Raw genomic sequence first — 26,120 nt, 5'->3', positions numbered from 1 at the left:
CAAATTAATTAATCCAATTCTAATAACAGTCAAGATTCTTTCAATGTCAGAGGTAATGACTATTCTTTTGAATTGTCCAAATAAATTTTAGCAGCAAAGGTCTTGCTCAGAAACAAAGAAGGTCTATGTGGTGCAGTTCAGCTCCTTTTCTTAGATCAGACGTACTAACTAAAGAATTACATTGACCTAGAATTTATTCAAAACCTAAGTCATGGTACTGGCACATCTACATTGCATGACCTGTTTATGGCACAAAAATCCAAGGTAATTGTAATTTAAGAGATTTTCCCTGCTACTTCCTCTAAGGTCATAATTTGCTGGAACTTTGTTTCCCACTGATATTTCTGTCTCTAGAAAATTGAGCAACTAATTTTTCTAGCAACATCCTCTTCTGCAATAATGGTGATCACAAGCTTAATGAAAGACTTTCTAATTTAAATATTGATTGTAATTTCACATTCCTCTTAAATTCCACTATGTTTCTATTGTAAGACAATACATCACAAAAATGGAAACATATTGTCCTGTCTAAGATTCACAAAAAAAGTGAACCAAAAGCAGCAAACCAGGACTAATTTCGTGCAAATCTAATTAAATACAAGAAACAGATAGAAGACATATGACAATAAGACACAGGTGGAGAATTAGGCCATTCAGCCCATCAAGTCTGCTCCACCATTTGATCAAATCTGATATGTTCCTCAACTCCATTTTCTTGCCTTCTCCCTGTAAACCTCACCCCCTTAATCAAAAGAACCTATCTAACTCTGTCTTAAATACACTCAATGACTTGGCTTATACTGTCCTGTACAGCAATGAGTTCCACAGTGTCACCACCCTCTGCTGAAGAAATTCCTCTTCAACTCAGTTCTAAAGGGTTGTCCTTGCACTCCATGGCCTTCAGGTTCAAGTCTCTCCTACTTTTGGAAATATCTTCTCCATGTCCACTCTATCCAGGCCTCTCTGTATTCTGTAAGTTTCAATCAGATCCTTCCCCTCACCCACCCTGATCCCACCCCCATCCTAAATTCCATCGAGGTCAGAGCCACTGTCCTCAACCAATCCTCATATGACAAGCCCTTCATCCCTGGGCTCATTTGTGTAAACTTTGAACCACTTCCAATGCCAGCAGATCTTTCTTTGGATGCATTTGGAGAGGCAAGAATTGATTAGGGATAGTCAGCATAGTTTCGTGTGAGGAAAATTGTGTCTCACAAACTTGATTGAGTTTTTTAATGAAGTAACGAAAAAAATTGAGAACAAAGTGGTAGATATTGTTGACTTGGACTTTAGTAAAGCATCTGACAAGGTTGCACATGTTAGACTTGCCAGTTGGATACAAAATTGGCTTTATGTTAGGAGACAAAGCGTGTTGGTTGAGAGTTGTTTCTCTGACTGGAGGCCTGTGATCAGGGATTAGTACTGGATCCACTTTTGTTTGTCATTTATATCAATAGTTTGGATGAGAATATAGGAGGCATGGTTACTAAGTTTGCAGATGACACCAACATTGGTAGTATAGTAGATAGTGAAGATAGTTATCTAAGATTACAAAGAGATCTTGATCAATGGAGTAACAGGCTGAGGTGTGGCAGATGGAGTTTAATTTGGATAAATGTGAGGTATGATATTTTGGTAATACAAGAATAGGACTTATACAATTCATGATAGGACCTTGGATAGTGTTGCAGAATAGAGAGACCTAGTACATAATTCTTTGAAATTTGCATCATTAAGAAGGCATTTAGCATGCTTACATTCATTGCTCAGACCTTTGAGTATAGGAGTTGGGATGTCATGCTGAGATTAAAGAGGACGTTGGTGAGGTCTCTTCTGGAGTACGGTGTTTTGTTCTAATCATCCTGTTATAGGAAGGATATTATTAAACTGGAGAGGGTTCAGAAAAGATTGACCAGGATGTTGCCAGAACTGAAGGATTTGAGATATAAACATAGGCTGGAAAGACTGGAACGTTTTTCAAAGGAGCTAAGAGGTTGAGGGGTCACCTTATTGAGGTTTATAAAATCATGAAGGGGATGGATAAGGTGAATGACAAGGGTCTTTTCTTTAGGGTGAGGGATTTAAAAACTAGGGGGCATATTTTTAAGATGAGAGAAGAAAAATTTAAAAAGGACAAAGGGAAACATTTTTATCCAGAGAGTGGTTCATGTGTGAAATGAACTGCCAGAGAAAACCTTGGATGCAGGTACAGTTACAATGTTTAAAAGACATCTGGATATGTTCATGAATAGGAAAAGTTTGGAGGGATACGGGCCAAGCGCAGGCAGGTGGGACTAGTTTAGTTTGGTAACATGGTCAGTGTGGACTGGTAGACCAGTCTGTTTCCATGCTGTATGACTCTATGACTCCATATGAGACTCAAATCTGCTCAAAATATTCCAAATGTGGTCTGGCCAGAGCCTTATGCAGCCTGAGCAGTACATCTCTGCTCTTGATTTCTAGCCCTCTTGAAATGAATGCCAACATTGCATTTTCCTTCTTAACTCCCAACTGAACCTACATGTTAACCTTGAGAGAATCCAGAACTAGGAATCTCAAGTGCCTTTGGGTTTCAGATTTCAGAAGCCTAGTCTATACCTCTATTCTTCCCAACTATATGTATAACCTCACACTCGGCCACTTTGCATTCAATCTGCCATTTCTTTGCCCAGTTGGCTAGCATGTCCAACTCCTTCTGCAGCCTCCCCATTTCTTCAACACTACCTGTCCCTCCACCTATCTTAATATCATCTGCAAACTTAGCAACAATGCCCCCAATTCCTTCGACCAGACTGTTAATGTGGAATGTGAACCGTTATGGTCCCAACACAGACCCTTGAAGAACTCTACTAGTCACTAGCTGCCATCTTGAAAAAGACCCATTTATCCCTACTTTCTGTCTTCTGCCAGTTAGCCAATCTTCTACCCATGCCAGTACTTTGTCCCTAACAACATGGGCTGCGGCCTATTTAGCAGCCTCCTATGTGGCATCTTGTTAAAGGCCTTCTGAAAATCCAAATCGATCGCATCAACGGCTCTCTTTCGTCTAACTTATTCATTATTCCTCAAAGAATTCTAATAGATTTATCAGGCATGACTGTTCCTTGATGAAACTATGCTGATTCTGCCCTCAGAAAGCGATAGAAAGAATTTGAAAGGAAATAAGAGAACACAGACAAAAAAATTACAAATTCTTCTGACTAAGAGCAGAATCTTCCCAGTCCCTGAACAATGTGGACTGCAGAAAGAAAGTTGGAAAAAATCTGGTGATAAGTGAGGAACTTCTTGTCATCAAAACCAAAAAGTCACATTATCCAACCAAGTGTTGAACAGTGGGACGAGATTCTCACAAGTGAGCAGTGAGAGGCCAATTAGCATGCTAGAGCATTCATTATCATCTTCGTTATTACTTAATCTCACTTTATTAATATGTATTTTTCCATTCTCCTACTCACTGCTTAGAAATTGGCACTAAGAATTCTTAACCTGAAAGACACAGCAGTTACCTAGTTGTTGTTGCCTGCTCTTCAGGACATCCATCATGAAAAAAGACATTTGGATAGATACATGAACAGGAAAGGTTTCAAAGAATATGGGCCTAGAGCAGGCAGAAGGGACGAGTTTAGTTTGGGATTATGTTCAGCATGGACTGGTTGGAACGAAGGGTCTGTTTCCACGCTGTATGACTCTATGAATAATCTTCACCAAGATCTCAGGGCACTCTCATGGGCAGTGTCCTTTTGCACTACATGTCCACAAACCTTGGCATTTGATACATGTCAGCCTCACTGCACTCTTGAGCCCTGTCTTTGATCCACTTACGGTGCGGCTTTGCAGTTCAGTGCTGCACTTTGGAATGCGTTGGCACATTTCACTCTAATGCTGGTGCAAGAACACTGTGCACAGAATAGGCATCAACTTTATGGTTTGAACCAGGTTGTATCTAAGGGACCACTGCTTGCTCTCCTAATGCTCGTTTACTTTGTGCCTACCAGGATGCTGACTGCATCTCTGCCTTACCTTGCCTTTTTGCACTTTGGCTGCTCAGCTAGAACTAACAGAGTCATTGTAATTCTATCTTGCTTGCATTGCACAGTCACAGATGGTTGTCAGCAATCATCAGTTAAGGGGGTGGGGGAGGGGGGAAGACATGTAACTCTATATATCACAATGCTATGTCAATCTCATACCTGTACCATGTGCCAGCCATGTACATACCAAATACACTCCACATTCTTCAAGCAAATGGCCATGTCTCAAAATCTAAGGGCAACCTCAGCCAAGTTAGAGGAGACATGCTTCAGACGGGGGCTCCCAACATGTTAATTTAAGGGCAGTCTCTGATAGCAGTCCAATGACTTGGGCATGCTCAGTTGACCACTTGAATGGTTGCTTTCTGGGGGCCCATCCTCAACAATCCAAGGAGAGGGCCACAGTCAGCTTTCAGAGTCCAGTGCAACCAGTCAGGGGAGTCACAGGAAGATTGTTGTGCAACAGTTAAAGCATTGGTCAGGGATCTAGTCATTCACTATTTGGGGCTCCCTACGTTGGCCAAGACGGTTGGCCATAGTTAGTCCTGGAAATCAGCCGCTAATGATCCAGGTGTGATGGGGGCTCATACTTCAGGAAGGAGGTTGGAGAACTTTATTGTGGGATTGGACATAGCATTCTGGGAATCAGAGGAGATCGCAATTGTGAAGGTGAGCAACTAAATGTATAAGGGGGAGAGGATGATACAGCATTTAAGGGAAATGGGCAATGTGGGAGGGAGGCAGTCATTGAGTCAGCAGCTTTCATGGGGGTCAGTGTGTTAACATATCTGGCATGGTTACTCAATGCTAGTTGGATAAAGTAAAAAGATGAAGATTTAGATTGACGGGTTGGATGGGGACTTGGGGAATTTCAAAGCCTTTTGGGGTGAGGGGCAGGGCTATCAAGAAGGGAATGTATTTATTTGGGATCATCAATAGTAAGGCTGAGTCTCACTGTTACAGCAGTGACCACTGTTTCCTTCCATTGTGCTGAAAATAATAAGTGCACGGTGGAGCTGAAAATGGCTGCAACCACACCCAGAGTGGGCAGGGTAAGTCTTTCAGTATCTGAGAAAGGGTCTTTGCTTTTGAGAAATGTGATGAACTTCAAAGTGCAACAATATTACACAGACACTCATATACTAAAGATGAATCACACCTGTAAGCACTACATGCTGCGTCTTAACTTGAGGCATTAGCCTACTTTTTCAGTTTCAAAGCACATTTCAATGTGGCAAACAATTCCATGGCACACCCACTTTTTCCAACTGAATTGGTCTTCAGCATCACATTTACATTGTATTTACCATGGTTACAGTCTTATTCGAAAGGTTTGCAACATAGTGCATAAAGCAGCTAAAGAAGCATTAATGTTTCAAACTCACCAATTAAAATACCACTGTTTTTGACTGCGAGCACAGACGCCGTTTCAAAATCTACTCAATTGTTTCTAACTATTATGAACAATGGATCAGAGCAAAATGCAAAGTAAAGTAAATTGCAGTTTATCAGGTTAGTGGGAAACCTGGGCCTGCTGGTGTGCACAGAGCCTTTTGATCCAGGAAGGAAGTGATGAGAGGGCTACCCGCAAATCTTGCCGCACTAACAAGTGCTACCTCCTGTTATTTTTCATGTATGCCAGTGTTGAAGTTGCGAGCTTGCAAAGATACATTGTCGCCAACGGCAAGGGTACAGAAATAGCATGATCAGAAATTGTCGGATATTCATGTACTACAGTCACCTCAAACACAGAAAGACACTTCTCCAAACTTCAGCTTCACTGTATGATCCATCTGTAGCACTGAATATTTGTCTTTTTCTTTTAACATCAATATTTGTGATGAATCAGGTGACAATGAAGTGAACTAAATAGATCATTTGTTTAGTGTTGGTTTGTGATTTTTAACTTTGTACACTCCAGTCCAACACCGACACCGCCAAATCAAATTTTCCTTGCAGTAGTTTGAAATATTTGAATTAAGACTGTGCATCTTGACAGCTGCATCTCCTGCTGAGAATCCTAGTGGACACAACTCAAATGAATCCCCTGCCACTGTCTCTTATCAGAGGCCCAGTTTTGACCTGAAACCTTGATGTTTATCTGTATTTATATGTGTCTCATTCTTCCCCTGCCTTTTAGTACTCAGCTTGTTCAGATTGCTGCAAATGTCTGCAAACTATGCTGGTTTAGCACACAAGTAATCATCAGATTGTCCATAGTGTTCAAGAATGTGTACGTTAGATGGCATGGCCATGTGAAATAGGATAGGGTGATGGGTTTGGGTGGGATGCTCTTCGGAGAGTTGGTATGGACTTCTTGGGCCAAATAGCCTGTTTCCACACTGTGGGGATTGTATCAGATAGCTTCTCTTTATAAGCTAGTTCTTGCATTGTTGAAAACTGTTCTTTCAAGAGCTCATGAATACAGGAGAGAACCTTCCTCCGTACTGGTGAACTCTGATTCTCTACTGCAATCTCTGCACACAAAATAATGAACAAATTGATTTCATTGGTCATAATTTAAATGTAATTCATGATTTTCCTGGCTTACTCGAATGTTGTAGCCAACTCTGGTGGCATTAATTTGGCTAAAAGAGCTTCATGGTAGAGGATGCAATGAGTGATCTAAATGTCAGGATTTTGCTCTTTCACTTTACTGACAAATCTGTCATGGAGGCTGCCCCATCAGTGCAAATACTCCAACACAAAGTCCAGGTAAGTTTGTTTTCTTTTAAGTAGGTTACTGTTAGCCGAAACATTTCTCCAATGGTCTCATGATGTGGAAACACTCTACAAAAGAAAAAATTCTTCTGACTAGAGTTCTCAGCAACAGACTGAACATTGCCCAGTAGCTGGTAGTGTCCACTTATGTTGGTGGATTTATTTATCTACAAAGCAAAATTCCTACTAGTAGCTAACTTCGCCTTCAGCATCTCTTGATATCAATTGATAGGTCATCAAATCACCATTCCGCTGCATTATCAAGGATTGGAATTTTGTCGATATCTTTTGTAGCATCAACTCATGACATCACAGCTCCAAATTTCTTTGCATGCAGACACGATTAAGATCTCAGCAATGATTTGGGGCTTCCTTGATTTTGCCACCATCTCAGCCATGAGGTAACTAGACTTTTGAGCTGTGCCCAATACCTTGCAGACACTTTATCAGATTTTGTGTCTGCTTAATGTTTTGTTCTCTCAAGGTCTTGAAGTACTGAATGCGCTTGTTTGCAAGAGATGCATGTTTTGTCTACAAATGATGTTTTAACTTACTTGGTACCACTGCATGGTTTTCCCACTTCTCTCTGCAGGTGAGATATTCAGGCAAGGGACAAGCAGCACTTCCAGTCAGTGAAAATCCAAATGTCAGATCGCTGTCATTATACTATCTGTGAAGAGGTTTTGCTTTTTTTCCTTCAGGTTCAGACGTTTCATCTACAGAATTAGTGGAGGAATCGCCTCTTTCACTTATCTATTTCTTATTGGATACTAAGACTTAGATCAATGGTATAACTGAAAAAAGTTCAAAAATGTTCATCTCAAACTCTGCTAAAGTGAAAACAGGCAGGCATACCTGTTTCAACACTGTTCAAATTGCGTGCCCTTTTTCTGTGCACGTGTAATTTCTTCTCATACCAGAAATACGATACATAATCACCAAGCTCATACTGAATGTTTTGTCCTGTGCATGTGCGAGCAGGCTGCATAGAATATAGAATATGGAATGTTACAGCACAGTACAGACCCTTCAGCCCTCAATGTTGCGCCAACCTGTGGAACCAATCTGAAGTTGATCTATCCTTCCATTTTCATCCATATGTTTATCCAATGACCATTTAAATGCCCTTAAAGTTGGCGAGTCTACCACTGTTGCAGGCATGGCGTTCCATACCTTTACTACTCTGTAAAGAAACTACTTCTGATGTCTGGCCTATATCTATCACCCCTTAATTTAAAGCTATGTCTCCTTGTGCTCACCATCACCATCTGAGGAAAAAGGCTCTCCCGGTCCACCCTATCTAACCGTCTGATTATCTTATATGTCTCAATTATGTCACTTCTAAACCTTCTTTTCTCTAACGAAAATAGCCTTAAGTCCCTCAGCCTTTCCTCATAAGACCTTAGAGGAGAAAGTGAGGTCTGCAGATGCTGGAGATCAGAGCTGAAAATGTGTTGCTGGAAAAGCGCAGCAGGTCAGGCAGCATCCAGGGAACAGGAGAATCGACGTTTCGGGCATAAGCCCTTCTTCAGGAATGAGGAAAGTTTGTCCAGCAGGCTAAGATAAAAGGTAGGGAGGAGGGACTTGGGGCAGGGGCGTCGGAAATGTGATAGGTGGAAAGAGGTCAAGGTGAGGGTGATAGGTCAGACTGGGGGGGGGGCGGAGAGGTCAGGAAGAAGATTGCAGGTTAGGAAGGCGGTGCTGAAATTGTAAAAACCGTACCCTTGTTTGTTGTCCCAAATTGCAATACCTCGCATTTATCCAGATTGAACTCCATTTGCTATTTTTTCAGCCCATTTAGAAGATAAGACCTAGGAGCAGAAGTCATCCATCGGCCCTTCGGTCCTGCTCTGCCATTCAATAAATTCATGGTTGATCTTTTCATGGACTCGGCTCCACTTACTGCGCTCTCACTGTATCCCTTAAATTTTTTATTGTTCAAAAGATTCTACCTTAGCTTTAAAAATGTTTACTGAAGTAGCATCAATTACTTCACTGGGCAGGGAATTCTATGGATTAACAACCCTCTGGGTGAAGAAGTTCCTTTCCAATCAGTCGTAAATCTGCTCCCTCTAATCTTGAGGCTATGTCCTCTTGTCCCAGTTTCACCTGCCACTGAAAACATCCTTCCTACTTCTATCCCCTTCATAATTTTATTTGTTTCCATAAGATCCCCCCTCATTCTTCTAAATTCCAACCTATTCCGACCAATAGTCAACCAATCCTCTATCCATGCTAAGACTTTACCCGTAACGCCATGCATCCTTATCTTATGCAGCAGCTTCTTGTGCAGCACATTGTCAAAGACCTTTTGGAAATCTAGGTACACAACATCCACTCTTAGCCTGCTGGACAAACTTTCCTCATTCCTGAAGAAGGGCTTATGCCCGAAACGTCGATTCTCCTGTTCCCTGGATGCTGCCTGACCTGCTGCGCTTTTCCAGCAACACATTTTCAGCTCATAAGACCTTACCTCCATACCGAACAACATCATAATATATCGCCTCTGAACTCTTTCCAAAGCTTCCATATCCTTCCTATAATGCAGTGACCAGAACTGTACGCAATACTCCAAGTGTGGCCACACCAGAGTTTTGTATAGAGTTTTGTGCCTCATGGCTCTGAAACTCAAACCCAATAAAAGCTAACATACAATATGCCTGTTGCTCCTTCCAAAGTAAATCACCTCACACTTTTCCACATTAAACTCCATTTTTCACCTCTCAGCCCAGTTATGCAGCTTATCTATGTCCCTCTGTAACCTGCAACGTCCTCCAGCACTATCTACAACTCCACCGACCTTAGTGTCATCCCCAAATTTACTAACCCATCCTTCTACGCCCTCATCCAGGTCATTTATAAAAATGACAAACAGCAGTGGACCCAAAACAGATCCTTGTGGTACACCACTAGTAACTGAACTCCAGGATGAACATTTCCCATCAACCACCACCCTCTGTCTTCTTTCAGCTCGCAAATTTCTGATCCAAACTACTAAATCACCTTCAAACCCATGCCTCCATATTTTGTGCAATAACCTACTGTGGGGAATCTTATCCAATGCCTTACTGAAATTCATATACACCATCAACCATTTTACTTTCATCCACCTGTTTGGTCACCTTCTCAAAGAACTCAATAAGGTTTGTGAAGCACGACTGACTCTTCATAAAACTGTGTTGACTATTCATAATCAACTTATTCCTTTCTAGATGATTATAAATCTTATCTGTTCTAACTTTTCCATATTTTACTTGCAACTGAAGTCAGGCTCACTGGTCTATAATTACCAGAGTTGTCTCTACTCCCTTTCTTGAACAAAGGGACAACATTTGCTATCTACCAGTCTTCTGGCACTATTCCTGTAGACAATGTCGACATAAAGATCAAAGCCAAAGGCTTTGCAATCTCCTCCCTGACTTCCCAGAGAATCCTAGGATAAATCTCATCTGGCCCAGGGGATTTATCTATTTTCACACTTTCTAGAATTGGTAACATCTTGTGAACTTCAATCCCATCTAGTCTAGTAGCCTGTGTATCAGTATTCTTCTCGACAACATTGTCTTTTTCCAGTGTGAATACTGACAAAAAATATTCATATAGCGCTCCTTCTATCTCCAAAGACTCCACACGCAACTTCCCACTACTCTCCTTGATTGGCCCTAATGTTACTCTAGTCATTCTCTTATTCCTGATATACCTAGGGTTTTCCTTGATCCTATCTGCCAACAACTGCGTATGTCCCCTCTGGCTCTTCTTAGCTCTTTCTTTAGGTCTTTCCTTGCTAGCTTGTAACTCTCAAGCTCCGTAACTGAACTTTCACATCTCATCCTAACATAAGCCTCCTTCTTCCTCTTGATAAGAGATTTAACTTCTTTAGTAAACTATGGCTCCCTCGCTTGACCACTTCCTCCCTGCCTGACAGGTACATACTTATTAAGGACATGCAGTAGCTCTTCGTTGAATAAGCTCCACATTTCAATTGTGCCCATCCCCTGGAGTTTCCTTCCCCATCCTATGCATCATAAATCTTGCCTAATCATATCATTTCCCCCAGCTATAACTCGTGCCCTGCAGTATATACCTATCCCTTTCCATCACTAAAGTAAACATAACCAAATTGTGGTCACTATCACCGAAATGCTCACCTATCTCCAAATCTAACACCTGGCCGGGTTCATTACCCAGTACCAAATCTAATGTGGCCTTGCCCCTTGTTGGCCTGTCTACATACTGTGTCAGGAAACCCTCCTGCACACATTGGACAAAAACTGACCCATCTAAAGTACTTGAACTATAATCAATATTTGGAAAGTTAAAGACCCCCATAACAATTACCCTGTTACTCTCACTCCTATCCAGAATCATCTTTGCTATCCTTTCCTCTACATCTCTGGAACTATTCAGAGGCCTTTAGAAAACTTCCAACAGGGTGACCTCTCCTTTCCTGTTTCTAATCTTAGCCCATATTACATCAGTAGATTACTCCTCAAATGTTCTGTCTGCCACCATAATACTGTCCTTGACTAACAATGCCACACCTCCCCCTCTTTTACCATCTTCTCTGTTCTTACTGAAACATCTGAACCCCAGAACCTGCAACAACCATTCCTGTCCCTGCTCTATCCAGGTGTTCTAAATGGCCACAACATCGAAGTCCAGGTACCAACCCATGCTGCAAGTTCACCCACCTTATTCCAGATGCTCCTGGCATTGAAGTAGACATACTTCATTTGTGGGCGGCACGGTGGCACAGTGGTTAGCACTGCTGCCTAGTCCAGGTACCAACCCATGCTGCAAGTTCACCCACCTTATTCCAGATGCTCCTGGCATTGAAGTAGACATACTTCAAACCACCTTCCTGCTTGCTGCTGCACTCTTGCCAACTTGGAACTATATTTCTGACCTACTCTCAGCCACCTGCACACTGGAACTACAATTTAGTTTCTCATCCTCTGCTGAGTTCGTTTAAACCCTCCCAAAGAGCATTAGTAAACACCCCCGAGAATATTGGTACCCCTCTGGTTCAGGTATAGACCATCTTGCTTGTAGAGGTCCCACCTACCCCAGGATGAGCCCCAATGATCCAGGTATCCGAAACCTTCCCTCCTGCACCATCCCTGAGCAGATTTCCCTTCTCCTGCATATGCACAATGACAAATATCCACACATGCATGATGTCAAAAACTACGCAAAGCGATGCTGCTTCCTGAGAATTTTGCAGCAAACCTCAAACCTTCCCATGGCACAGCAGTTGAAAACCTCTGGCCTACTGTGTGCAGCCCAAATCCTTGCCTCAAGGCCTCTTGATCATACCATGCATCATTACAAATCAATCCTATCAATGGCTGTTATGCAATGTTTTTTGGCATGTAAAGATTCACCCTAGTTGCCAAATTAACAATCATCAGCCAATTTTCCAGAGCCTGCACATGGTGCAAAAGCTGTTCAGTTCACACCTTGGATTATTAAACATTATGTAATGTGAAGGATGTTGAGGCATGTACCTTCATGTTGTTGTGTCTAGAAAGACATTCACATAAACAGCTGATGAAGAAAAATGAACATGTATTTACAAATGTGAGAATGTATATACAGTATTTACAGTGTTACCTGTACAATCAATGTGCCCTTAGAAGACTAGATTAGATTAGATTAGATTTCTTACAGTGTGGAAACAGGCCCTTCGGCCCAACAAGTCCACACCGACCCACCGAAGCGCACCCCACCCATACCCCTACATTTACCCCTTATCTAACACTACGGGCAATTTAGCATGGCCAATTCACCTGACCTGCACATTTTTGGACAGTGGGAGGAAACCGGAGCACCCGGAGGAAACCCACGCAGACACGGGGAGAACGTGCAAACTTCACACAGTCAGTCGCCTGAGTCGGGAATTGAACCCGGGTCTCTGGCGCTGTGAGGCAGCAGTGCTAACCACTGTGCCACCGTGCCGCCCTCTTATTTCTTTTCCAAACACCACAACTCAGTGGAATCATGGCTTTCTCAGTTGCCCTACAGTGGAGCCCGTTGGACTTGGAGTTTGGTCGGGTGACCCCGGATATGTTTGAATCCAGAAGGCCCAGTCATTCTGAGTGTGTCCTTCCCAGAGGCAGGTGCACCCTTCTTGGCTTCACCTCCCATAGGGCTGAGGGTGACAGGCAGAGTGGAGGCCAAAGATGCAGCTACATCTGGAGTGTTCTGAGAGGAGCCTTCGCGGGGGCCCTATAAGTGGTTCTTCATCAGCTGGGTGACTAGCACATTCCTGTCCCCTTCAGGAAGGGGCATCTGGAATGGGGTCAAGGTCCCTAGACCCCCTGTCATCTTATCATGTGATGTATGTATATCCAGCAGTATGGATCCAATGACTTGTAGACCTGTCTCTCCTTGGCAGCCACCAACCTGTCCTGAAGAAACACAAGATTTTCTGAGACCCTGAGGCAGCAGGGTCCTAACATCATTACTGCAGACTTACAATATTTGTATCCGGTTACTCAATGCCCCTAACAAACCCATCTGCTCCTGTGTCTGCTTTTCTATGTCAATTAAGTCACAAATTGCTGACACCATGGGGTGCTGTCCTGTCCTGCCTGGGGCTGAGCAGATACCTTGTCTCTGCCAGTCCTAATTGCTGTTGACCTGGGGCATTTTTTTCCTCAGTCTGCTGCACAGACGTGACAATGATATGTTCACCAGCCAGTTCACCCAACTCTAATCTACCTAATGTACCCACTATGGTGTTAGTAGCTGAATTGGTGGGGGTGCAGGAGGCAGCCTTGTTGGTGGTTCCTATGAAGCAGCTGTGCTTTCTTCTTCAGAGGTAGACAAAGTGATGTCTTGCAGTGCCACTGTCTTGGTACCTGCAAGAGGCAAAAGAGAGAATGCATTGTGAGCAAAAAGTAGATGTTCGAGTATACATTCATTGTGGAGTAATGGAACAATCGCACAGCAATTATTTGGATGCTAAGACATGGTGGTTTTCATATTTTCACTGGACTGGTTGCAGTCTTTACTGACAAGGGCCAAACCCCTCTCCTCTTAGGATGGTGATGAGAGGAATATCCGGCATCCTCCAACTAACTGGCTCTTTCAGTTCTTTTACAGGCCATTTTCTCCTGCAATGAGAAAACGGGAGGGATTGAGTCAGATTAAAGTGGATGGCACAGCTATTAGTGGTGGTGCAGGTGAATTAAAAGTAACACAATTACTTAAACAAACACACTCAAAGTAACATCACCTAATCCACTAAACTACAGAAAAGTTACTCCCTCAACCTCTAAAGACAATCGACAACACTAAATTGTGTTTATACATTAAAACGCAACCTCAGCTTATTGTAGTCATTATAGGTACCAGTCCAAAGTTACTCCCAGCTTGCATTTCATAGTTTTGCTGAATCATAATGTCAGCGTCACTTGAAATTTTCATCCCTCAATCTTCTGAGAATCCCTGGAAGAATCAGCAGCAGTACATCGCTGCCTTTCTTCTTCGCCTTCCGGTATTAAAGATTCGTACCCTGATTTTATTGGGGATTGTACTGGGCTCCTGTTCCACTGTTAATCAGGGCACATAGATCTATCACTGAACAGAAGTAATAGGATGTTGTATGTGTCTCTTTCCTGCTCCATTTTTTTTTACATTCAAAACAATCTTACGAAACCTCATATTTGTAACAATGGGCTGGACTCTACCAGAAATGGTAGTTCTGATGAGTTCCACTCTGTAAGGCTATCTTCCCAAACTCACCTTATTAAACTTATATCATGTCCCTCTGGTCCCCTGTATGTCATATTTTTCCACTTGCTACACTGGCCATTACTGGGATCTCCTTGGATTCCTGATACTGGACTCATCTCTAATGCCTGTTTGTGTTCCTAGTCAAACTTGCCTTGCATGGTTTCTATCAAGTAGGAGAAAGTGAGGTCTGCAGATGCTGGAGATCAAAGTTGAAACTTTATTGCTGGAACAGCACAGCAGGTCAGGCAGCATCCAGGGAACAGGAGATTCGACGTTTCGGGCACAGGCCCTAAGAAGGGCCTGTGCCCGAAACGTCGAATCTCCTGTTCCCTGGATGCTGCCTGACCTGCTGTGCTGTTCCAGCAATAAAGTTTCAACTTCTATCAAGTACTCAAGACATGCTGTTCGAGGGCAGGGAATGAGGTCGCTGCCCATGGAGTGTGCCCTGAGATGTTGGTGATTGATGCGCAAACAGTCAGTGGTATGGCTAGGTTAGCTCGCTGACTTTAACATTGGGAATTGTCACCATCTAGTTCCTGCTGGTGGATCAGAGAATGGGAACCTGCATATCAATGAAACAAGATGACATCATAATAAGGATGATTATGCATGCAAGTACATGCAAATAAGCCTCTTGCCACTCACTCGTGAAAAACTTAATTTGCCATTCAACACGCTTGGAAAATAGGACTTTTTGCTCTCAATGTTGAAAATTCTTCACAGCCATCTCATGGGATTATCCCAACTTTCTTACTATTGCCCACATAATTCAGGAGCTTTGAAGATTCCACTCAAGATGTATAAATATTAACTGGAAAAATATGGCTCATATTTTGTCAGTTTTGAATTTGTCATCTTAAATAATTCTCAATGTATTCCTCTTCAAACCTTTGAGTGATTTGCTGCTTGATATAAATAAGTTTAGAAATTAATTAGTTTGATGTTCTTGCAGAAATCAATAAGCAAAATTAATTTGTAATTATCTACTTCTGATCTGTTGTCGTGCTTCTTGTGATGTATCACTAATATTTTTCCTGAAAATTATGCAGCATATTGACTAGTGTAGGAGCAAGAAGCACAACAATCTAACTTAGGCCATTCACTACCAATGTGGCTGCATTTTCCAGTTCTGTGCATTAAGGGTCATTATCCAAAATAACAGAATACTCATCGAAATAAGAGGCTCTCAAGACCAAAGTTCATACTGCAGAGATCTTTGCCTCAAAATGTAATTGCATAGCACCCAGTCTTCAAATGCTAACTGACCTTCAAAACCTTAAATATGATGTGCAGGATGTAAATTTTAAAAATATCTACTGCTGGCATTGCAGCAACCTTGTCGTCCATTTCACTTGTTCAATTATTTCTTAGTATCTCAGTGACTAGCTGTCTGGTGAAAAGGCGTGACACCCAATCTTAGGTGTAAATCACAGTTTAAATGCAAGGAAAGATATCTGTCCCCAAATTTCTAGGCCACAGTGACTTAATGTGTGACTGCGAAATTAGAAATAGTTTACTTACTTTGTTTCCACTACTGTTCAAAACAAATCAGTTTTTCAGAGTTTTTCTGCAATATTCAGATTATGTCTGCAATATATGTGATGCAAAGAATAAGTCATTTCAGCACAAACAAAACTGTTGGTAGGTGCCTGGAATGTGCTGCCAGAGGAGGTAGTAGAAGTGGATACATTTGCAAAGTTTGAGAGCCACTTAGACAGATTACGAGGCAGGGAATCATAAACAGTGTGGAAGCAGGCCATTTGGCCCATCAGGTCCACACCGACCTTCCGAAGAGCATCCTACCCCGTACCCTATCCCTATAACCCTGCACTTCCCATGGCAATCCACCTAGCCTGCACATGCCTGGACACTATGGGCAATTTAGCATGGCCAATCCACCTAACCTGTATGCCTTTGGACTGTGGGAGAAAATCTGAGCATCCAGAGGAACCTTATGCAGTCACGGGGAGAATGTGCAAACTCCACATAGCCAGTTCACCCGAGGCTGGAATTGAACCTGGGTCCCTGGCGCTGTGAGGCAGCAGTGCTGAGCCCAATGTCGAGGGGTGTGGACGATGTACAGGCAGAGGTAATTAGTTCAGGATGGCATCTTGGTTGGCGTAAACATGGTGGAGTCAAGGGCCTCTTCCCAAGCTGTATCATTCTAAGTTCAGTGTTGCTAAAGCAAAGCCATTGTTCACTTCGATACAGCATACGTTAACTTCAGAATAATAAAATCTCATTTCATCACTGAATTTGGCTTGCATTAACCTTAATTACCTGAAAGATGTTGTCAAATGAAGCTCACTAACATAATTGATAAATTTAAAAATTCAAATGTTTTTTCCAATTGGTGCATTTGACACAAGAAGATCTCCTCCTCTCCTATGAAGCATACCTTGTTAAGTTTTACCATGCTGCGTATCAGCTATTTATAATACACTGTAACAATCCTAACTCTATGATTATAGAATCATCCAGAAAGAGATCATTCAGTTCATTTCCCCTATGCTGGATCTTTAAAAGAGCCATCTGATTAATCTAACGCCTTTCCCTCTTGTACTGCATTTTTTCTTTGAAGTATATATCCAATTCCTTCTGGGCGTTATGCTTGAATTTCCTTGTATCATCCTTTCAACCGTGCATTAAAAATTGGCTGCACAGAAACATGTTAATCGTTTCTCTGGCATTTTGGTCAATTATCGTCAATTGTAATTGCCTCATTACTGATTCACCTTTCGGTAATTTAAACATCCCCCAGCTTTTCTTATAACTCCAAAGATAGTTTTCCGCACAAGAAAACCATTGGTATATCAACAAGAATAGGCTTTGGTTGATCTCCTTGAAAAAATTTGAAAACTAATAAAAATTGATTGAAATGAATAGACAATATTCAGAAACTCTGAATTTAGCAAAGATGACTAACTACAGAACTGTTTCCCATTTTACCTTAGTTTACTGTGCTCTCTCTCTCTTAGGCAAAGTGTAAGTAACCCATCTGTAATGCAGCGGAGAATGACAGTGCTACGGGAGAAAGGAAGGAGACAGGCCGTCCGTGGTCCAGCATTCATGTTCAATGACAGGGGCACAAGCCTTACTCCAGAAGAAGAACGTTTTCTGGACGCAGCTGAATATGGGAACATACCTGTTGTTCGGCGAATGCTGGAAGAGAGCAAGTCACTGAATGTTAATTGTGTTGATTACATGGGGCAGAATGCCCTTCAGCTAGCAGTTGGAAATGAACATTTGGAAGTAACTGAGCTCCTTCTAAAGAGGGATAATTTGGCTCGAATTGGTGATGCATTATTGCTTGCTATCAGTAAGGGATATATACGAATTGTGGAAGCAATTTTGAATCATTCTGGATTTGAGCCCAGTAATCGACTGGCCCTCAGTCCTTGTGAGCAAGAAATGCAAGATGATGATTTTTATGCTTATGATGAAGATGGCACTAGATTTTCTCCAGATATCACTCCAATCATTCTGGCTGCCCATTGCCAAAAATACGAGGTGGTTCATATGTTGTTGATGAAAGGAGCACGAATTGAGAAACCTCACGATTATTTCTGTAAATGCAATGAATGTATGGAGAAACAAAAGCATGATTCATTTAGTCACTCCAGATCAAGGATCAATGCGTACAAAGGATTAGCAAGCCCTGCCTATTTGTCTTTGTCTAGTGAAGATCCAGTACACACAGCACTGGAACTTAGTAATGAATTAGCCAAGTTGGCAAATATTGAAAAAGAATTTAAGGTAAGTTTTATGAGTTCTTAAATGTATATCCAAGCAGGTAAATTTTATTTCAGTTTTATAAAAGTTACATAGATTAATTGAGAGAACAAAGATATTGAGATAATTAAGCTGCAGTCTGCCAATGGATCTGGATAATTACAGTCTCCTCGGAGCAGCATTTTTGGTCTGTCAGCCCATGCCTTGTAATGTTAAAACAAAGTCTGTAATATATTGACATTGTTACTGTCAAGTGATTTTGTGAATTAATCAACATGAAAGTGACTGCAAACCTGGAATGTCAAGTTCTCATCTAAACATGGTGGATGAACACACTCCAGTGCAGAATTCTGCCATAAGGAGGCTAAAACACATCAGCACATTTGCAATAGTTGCAGTGTAGATCATGCCCAATGTCAAACTGCAAATGAAAAATGGGTATGTGGTCAGTAGCCAAATGAAAACTTTTTGTAAAAATATATAGAAAAATCCTAAACTGAGAAAATCATGTACAGTTTGAATCTAAGCAAGGAGATATTTGTTGAAATCGTTGCTTCCAGATTAGCATCTCAACAGCAACAGTAGTTCAGTTGTGCCCACCCCACCAGGGTAATGAAACCCAATAAAACCCAAACAGATATCAATAAAACATATTAGTGTCAATGTCACAATCTGGATTCTGTTGTCCTTGTCTTCCAAAACCCAACTACTCAGTAAGGTTTATTCATCATGATAATCTTTTATGATAAGTAAGATCACTGAACATTATGACTATGGTGTGCATTAATTAGCAAAATCAAAAGAGCAGTACAAATAAAAAATACTTTGAATGAAATGCTGTTGCTGTTATGACAGAACTACTCAAAGCTACCCTTTGACACATTGAAAATGAGTCGCATTGCATTGTCCAAGCACTCATACATGGAACTTCTTTCTAGCTGATCTTATTAAGAGTATTCAGATACAGCACACAATCTAAATGTGTTTTTCTTTCCTCGGAAAACACAACTTGTTGTTCCATGGAAGAATCTTTGGACTTGAAATGTTAATTCTATTTTTCTCTTCAAAAATGCTGCCAGGCCTACTGTGTGTCTCCAGTATTCTCTTTTTAGTATAACTTGTGGTCAGATGGATTTTGACTTTATTATCAAAATGTAAAAGAAGATAGACAATCTGCGGGTGTACTTTTTTTATCCTGATGTTTAATTCTTTTGATAATAAAATCTATCCCAGAAGATTTGTGTCAGCATGATTATAACAGTAATGGAACTGGTTACTTATCAGGGAAAGCTTTATTGTTGAAATATTAGCTGGAACTCTTCATGGAGACAGTGGCCTCACCCATTGGCTGAAAGTTCAGAGGAGAGCCAGTCTCTACTGGCCCAACAAGCCACAGCCAAAAACACTGGACTTGTTTTTCTCTCCAATGTTGCTGCCAGACCTGCAGAGTTTCTCTAGTACTTTCTGTTTCTGAATTTAGTTTTCTCAAGGTCAACTGTTCCAACAGTTGAACTCAATCGCTGTTCATGGGAACAAAGAAACAGGAGTTGGCCATTCATGACCTTGAGCTCAACAATACAGTTACATCATAGCTTATCTCTGCACCAGTTCTAAATACCTGCCTTGTTCCATGTTCCATGATATTCTTGCCTAACAAATACCTATTAATATCAGTCCTAAATCTATCAGGTGACCCAAAATCCACAACCTTATGCAGGAGAGAATTCCATATTTACACTATCTTTTTTGTGAAATATTATTTCCTGATTTCATTCAGAATTAGCTTCGCTCTAACTTTAACATTTGTCTCCTTGTTCGCCCAGCAAAGAAAACATTTAAAACATTTTTCTAGGCTATTGATCTCTTTCATTGGTTTGAACACCTTGAGAGAATGGGAAATGAGGTCATCCAATTGCCCTCATCCTTAAGTCCCTATATTAGTCTGGTTAATTTTATCTGCACCTTATCAAAGAAATCTTGTATTTTGTCAAAAAATGGGCCATTTCCGATGTTTTCACTGGAAAAGGAAATAAGGCATAGAAATTAATCATCATATTCTTATATTGATTAAGACTTAAATGACTGATAGTGTGTATACTGCCAAAGTTGAATTTCACCCCGCAAATATCTTATTCCAATTCAATGGAATATGCAGAATCTGCACTTTAGAAAGACCAACTTAGATTGCAATGTACATTGATTGTGTTAGATAGGAGCTAAATTACAAGAAAAAAGCAATCAAAGGAGGAGGAATTTGAAACCTTAGTGGCAGTGGGTGGGAAAGTGTGGTGCTAAAAATGTTAATGAAAATTGAATAAAGTGTATAATAAGCTCATGACCTGATATTGCCCATGTTGCACACCCACCTAAACTGAGTTCTTTCAAGGGTTTGAGGTATGAAGAGAATGATAGTTGAAAATATGTTAAAACAAATGCAATTCTGTACTGAACAGATCTTTTTTCCAAGCACATTCGCCTCTCTGGAGACTTTGAACTACAGAGCATATAAAACTAATTATTATTGTGATTAAAAATAATTGAAGTTTTTATTTGGTGCGTCACTGGTGCTTTGCAGCAAATAACTATATAGGAAATAGTAATGAGTTGAAAAATGACTACAACATTCTTTGCACTAGATGATTTATAGGATCTGATCTTCAGATGCAACTGAGAATTATAGCCCAGATATTCTGATGGATAGATAATCATTGCAGCAGTTTTGGTGGAGTAGCATATTGGGATCATCCAGAAATCCTCATGAATTGACTCGAAAGGAATGCCATGAGAAATTTAAATTTCCAGCAGCATTTCTCTTGCATCTGGATGCTTTAAAAAAGCCCATTGAAATCAGAGATTTCAGAGTATTTCAATTCACTTGTTAGAGTTAAGGACTTATTGTAACTCCTGGATAGCTACTAAACTGAGCCCCTGACTCACCATTGTTTCCAGCAGTCGCCACTACCAATTATATCGCCTAACACTCCTTGACCCTGACGTCATATGAATCTGAAAAATGCATTGCTGGAAAAGCGCAGCAGGTCAGGCAGCATCCAAGGAGCGGGAGAATCGACGTTTCGGGCATGAGCCCTTCTTCAGGAATTATGCCCGAAATGTCGATTCTCCTGCTCCTTGGATGCTGCCTGACCTGCTGCGCCTTTCCATTTTTCAGCTCTGATCTCCAGCATCTGCAGTCCTCACTTTCGCCATATGAGTCTGACAATCCCAATTCACACCCTCTGAATCAACTGCACCACACACCTGCCAGACTGAAACCCGGTAACTCTACCAAATATGTCAAAACTACCCAACTAGACCCTGCAAAACCAGCACCCTTCCATCAACCCCACCAGACCCAACACTGCCACTCACCTCCCAATCTGACCCAGACTCATCTAAGAGGTACCACCCCTAACTTACCCTAAACACTCATCCACTTGCTTGGCACCCTGGAACCCTACCCTTACTCACCTGACACATGATCTCCCCCACCACTTACTAAGTTACGTTTTACATCTACCTGGCACCTTACCTCATCCACCTGGAACCCTACGCACCTCACCCACCACACAACCTAACCCCTCACCTTCTTGCCACCTCATTCACGTCTGCTGTTCAATTAAACTTCAGAACACAGTGCCCAGTGTTGTAAATAAACATGGTTTGGTGATGACTTTGTCCACTGCTGGATTCAAGGATTCCTGGACAAGGTTTGTAACTGAAGGCATCTGTCCAGGAATCTCCAGCACAGATTAACCAAAAGGTAAGTGGGTATTCCTTTAACTGAACAGGGCCCGAAACAGGAGTTCAGACCCTGACTAGAATTTCTAGACACGCGTTGATTAAAGAATGCACACTTGGCAGAAATCCGAGAAGTCCTGTAACTGGTAGGGAATATATAAAATAGCTGCCTGTCAGTACAAAGTAAAAATAATTTGTATTAACAGAATACGTACTGTTGGAGCTTGAGGTATAATAAGGCTGAAAAGTAGCAATTCAAGAAGAAAAACTTAAAGTTTGATGTGGAGAAATGGGTAAAAGAATGTTGAAACTTCCAAACTGAAGCAAGTTAAAAGCAATCTTTGTACATAGCATCACTTTGTTTTGCAAAGATGTTGAGGGGATTCTTTTTTTTCAGTGAAAAATCAAAGGTAAGCAAGAATTTGTGTTAGAAAATGTTCAGAAGCAAATGGAAATATGGAAATTATGGTTAAACTATGTTTACACCATCAGAGGCACAAGTTTCTGATTTGCAAAACATTTGTTTTGATATTAGAGGCACTTGTATTCTCACACAATTTCATTGGAATTTTTAGCCTATATTCCTAATGGAACATTCCTAGTAGATTGGAAATTAGCAGAAGTAATCCACCATTTAAGAAACTAGCAGGAGATAAAACAGGTAATGATGGGCTAGTTCTGAGGAGTCATGTAAGACGTGAAACATTAACTCTGTTTGTCTCTCTCCACGAATGCTGCCAGAGCCTTTGAGTTTTTCCAGCAATTTCTATTTTTGTTTGTTTCAGATCACCAGCATCTGCAGTTCTTTGTTTTCTTCCACTTTTGTGACCTTGACCTTTCTCAAATCAGCTTAGTGTTGTTATAACTGCAATATTTTTGAGCTGGTTCAGGTGACCCATTCTAAAGAAGCAACTGCATCATTATATCAACCAAACAATCAGCTCCATTCCTGATATTTTGATAGCATTCAACTTTACTACTGCCAAGTTGGCTTTCAAAGGAAATCTAGGAGCTAAAGGGAGTCAAGAACAGCAAAGATCTAATACTTAAATACTTTCTGTTACACTCCTATTATCCTGAAGCAACATGAGTGAAGAATGAATAAAGAACTAACAAGGAGATCCTGTCGTTACTTCCTTGTTCCACATATTTTCAGGTTTCCCTGCTCCCTCTCCACTTCCCATAAATATGAGGATCGTAATGTAAATAGGCAATCTCACACTCATGATGAGTACTTGCAAAACATGTATTAAAATGAATCTCGGAAATGAGTGCTGAGTAGATATGAAACACAACCAGTAGTGATAGATAAAATGTACCTGCCTTAGAGAGAGAGCCATATTAGAGACTGTGGGATCATGACTTTTTCAAAGTAACTTATAGGATTTAAGCACCACCAGCAATGTCAGTACTGCCACAGTCCATCTGATGCAGATACATCCACAGTATTGTTAGAAAGGGAGTTCCAGGGTTTTAACCCAGTGACCATGAAGGAAGACTCATGTAGTTCTCAATTAAATGATATGTGGCCTGGAGGGTAATTTGGTGTTTCCATGCTCTGCAGACGTGGTTCTTTTAGATAACAGAGGTTGTAGGATTGGAAGGTGTTGTCAAAGGAGACATAGTAAGTTGCTGCAGTGAACTTTGTGGATGGCACACTGCACTGCCTCTATGTATCAGTTGTGAAGGAAGTGAATGGTTAAAGTGGTGCACTCTATAGTCGTTCAATGACATCCTTGACCAGGGAGGCATATTGAACAGTTCCATGCAGCATACCTTTAATCTAAGTTGTATTCTTCATTGACTTTGTGGTTACACTGTTTATCAGCTGTGGAGTTTTTTGTAACTATAATTCATTATCTGAAACATGCCATGATATTTAATTAAAAAATTCAGGAGATAGCCTTAGGCATGAACAAGGGTTTGCCAAAAATGATAAGTGTTAACCAGCTGTTTCCCCTGGGAACATTTTAGGTTTCGCCTCTGTTGTAGATTAGCCTCATTAATTTCTTTGTGTGGGTACCCAAAATCCACAAAATGACTGCCCCGGTTGACCTGTTTTCTCTGTCTGCTCCTGCCCCACCAAACCTATCTCCTCTTAAGATACCATCCTGTTCCACTTGATCCAGGAACTCCCCACATACATTTGAGACACTATCCATGCCCTCCACCTCCTCCATGACTTGTGTTTCCCCGGCCCCAAAGCCCCATCTTCTTCATGGACATCCAGTCCCTGTACACATCTATCCGCCATGGTGAAGGCCTCCTAGCCCTTTGTTTCTTCTTCTCCCACTGACCCTATCAGTCCCCCTCCACTGACACACTCATTCGATTTGCGGAACTGGTCCTCACCCTCAACAACAACTCCTGCGAATCCTTCCATTTCCTTCAGACCAAAGGCGTAGACATCGGCACCCACATGGGCCCCAAGTATGCCTGCCTCTTTGTAGGATATGTGGAACAGTCCATCTTCCATAGTTACATTGACACCATCCCACACCTTTTCGTCTGCTACATTGAAGACTGCATTTGTGCCACCTTGTGCTCCCACAAGGAGGTTAAACAGTTCATCAACTTCACTAACATTTTCCACCTGGACTATCTTGTTCACTTCCGTCCCCTTCCTGGACCTCTCCACCTCAACCTTTCTTCATAAGACAAGCCCTCCAGGCCAGGCAGCATCCTGGTAAATCTTCTCTGCACCCTCTCTAAACCCTCCACATCTTTCCCATAATGAGACGATCAGAACTGAACACCATATTCCAAGTGTGGTCTAACCAGTTTTCTATAGATCTGCAGCATAACTTTGCAGCTCTTAAGCTCAATCCCCCTGCTAATGTAAGCCAACATACCATACACGTTATTAACAAGCCTATCAAATTGGGTAGGAGCAAGTGAGGACTGCAGATGCTGGAGATCAGAGTTGAGAATAGGGTGCTGGAAAAGCACAGCAGGTCAGGCAGCATCCAAGGAGCAGGAAAACCAAAGTTTTGGGCAAAAGCCCTTCATGAATCTCATTCCTGATGACGGGCTCTTGCCCAAAACATCGATTCTCCTGCTCCTGGGATGCTGCCTGACCTGCTGTGCTTTTCCAGCACCCCACTATCAACTTGGGTGGCAACTTTGAGGGATCTATGGACATGGACCCCAAGATCCCTCTGTTTCTTCAAACTGCCAAGAATCCTGCTTTTAGCCCTGTATTCTGCATTCAAATTTGACCCCCCAAAATGAATCACTTCACACTTTTCCAGATTGAACTCCATCTGCCACTTCTCAGCCCAGTTCTGCATCCTGTCAATGTCCCTTTGCAACCTACATCAGTCCTCCATACTATCGACCATTCCACCAACCTTCATGCCATTGACAAACATACTAACCCTCCCTTCCACTTCCTCATCCAAGTCATTTATAAAAGTCACAAAGAATAGAAGTCCCAGAACAGCTCCCTGCAGAGCACCACTGGTCACTATGCCCTAGGCTGAATACTTTCCATCTACCACAACCGTCTGTCTTTAATGGGCCAGCCAATTCTGCATCCAGACTGCCAAATTTCCCTGTATACCATGCCTCCTTACTTTGTAAATGAGCCTTACTAAGATCCCTGTATACCACATCCACTGCTCTATCTTCACGAACATGTTTTGTCACATCCTCAAAGAATTCAATAAGGCTTGTGAGGCATGATCTGCCCCTCACAAAGCCATGCTGACTATTTCTAATCAAACTATGGTTTTCCAAGTTATCATTAATCCTGTATCTCAGAATCCTCTCCAAAACTTTGCCCACCACAGACATAAGTCTGACTGGTTAGTAATTCCCAGGATTGTCCCTATTCCCTTTCTTGAACAAGGGAATAACATTTGCCACTCTCCAATCATCTAGCACTACTCCAGTGGACAGTGGGGATGCAAACATCATCGCTAAAGGTGCAGTAATCTCTTCCTTCGCTTCCTGTAGTAACCTTGGTTATATCCCTGTGGTCCAGGGGACTTAGCTGTCCTTACGTTTTTCAAAATTTTCAGAGCCTACTCCTTTTTAACGTCAACCTGTATGAGCAAATCAGCCTGTTTCACTCTGTCCTCACAAACGACAAGGTCCCTATCAGTAGTGAACACTGAAGCCAAGTAATCATTAAGGACCTTCACTACCTCCTCCAAC

At 41.6% G+C, this 26,120-nt stretch overlaps 1 protein-coding gene across 1 annotated transcript in view; it reads left to right on the top strand.

Annotated features, from left to right (window-relative positions):
- Nucleotides 1–26,120, top strand: part of LOC122539329 (short transient receptor potential channel 3-like) — a 163,734-nt gene that overhangs the window by 42,657 nt on the left and 94,957 nt on the right. Inside the window, exon 3 of the mRNA XM_043674045.1 lies at nt 17,471–18,248. Within this exon, the coding sequence (XP_043529980.1) occupies nt 17,471–18,248 (778 nt within the window). The remainder of the gene's footprint in view (nt 1–17,470; nt 18,249–26,120) is intronic.

This window comes from Chiloscyllium plagiosum, chromosome 32 (genome assembly GCF_004010195.1).
Source record: "Chiloscyllium plagiosum isolate BGI_BamShark_2017 chromosome 32, ASM401019v2, whole genome shotgun sequence".
Classification (NCBI taxonomy): Eukaryota; Metazoa; Chordata; class Chondrichthyes; order Orectolobiformes; family Hemiscylliidae; genus Chiloscyllium; species Chiloscyllium plagiosum.
This window is presented reverse-complemented; position numbering and strand designations above follow the sequence as displayed.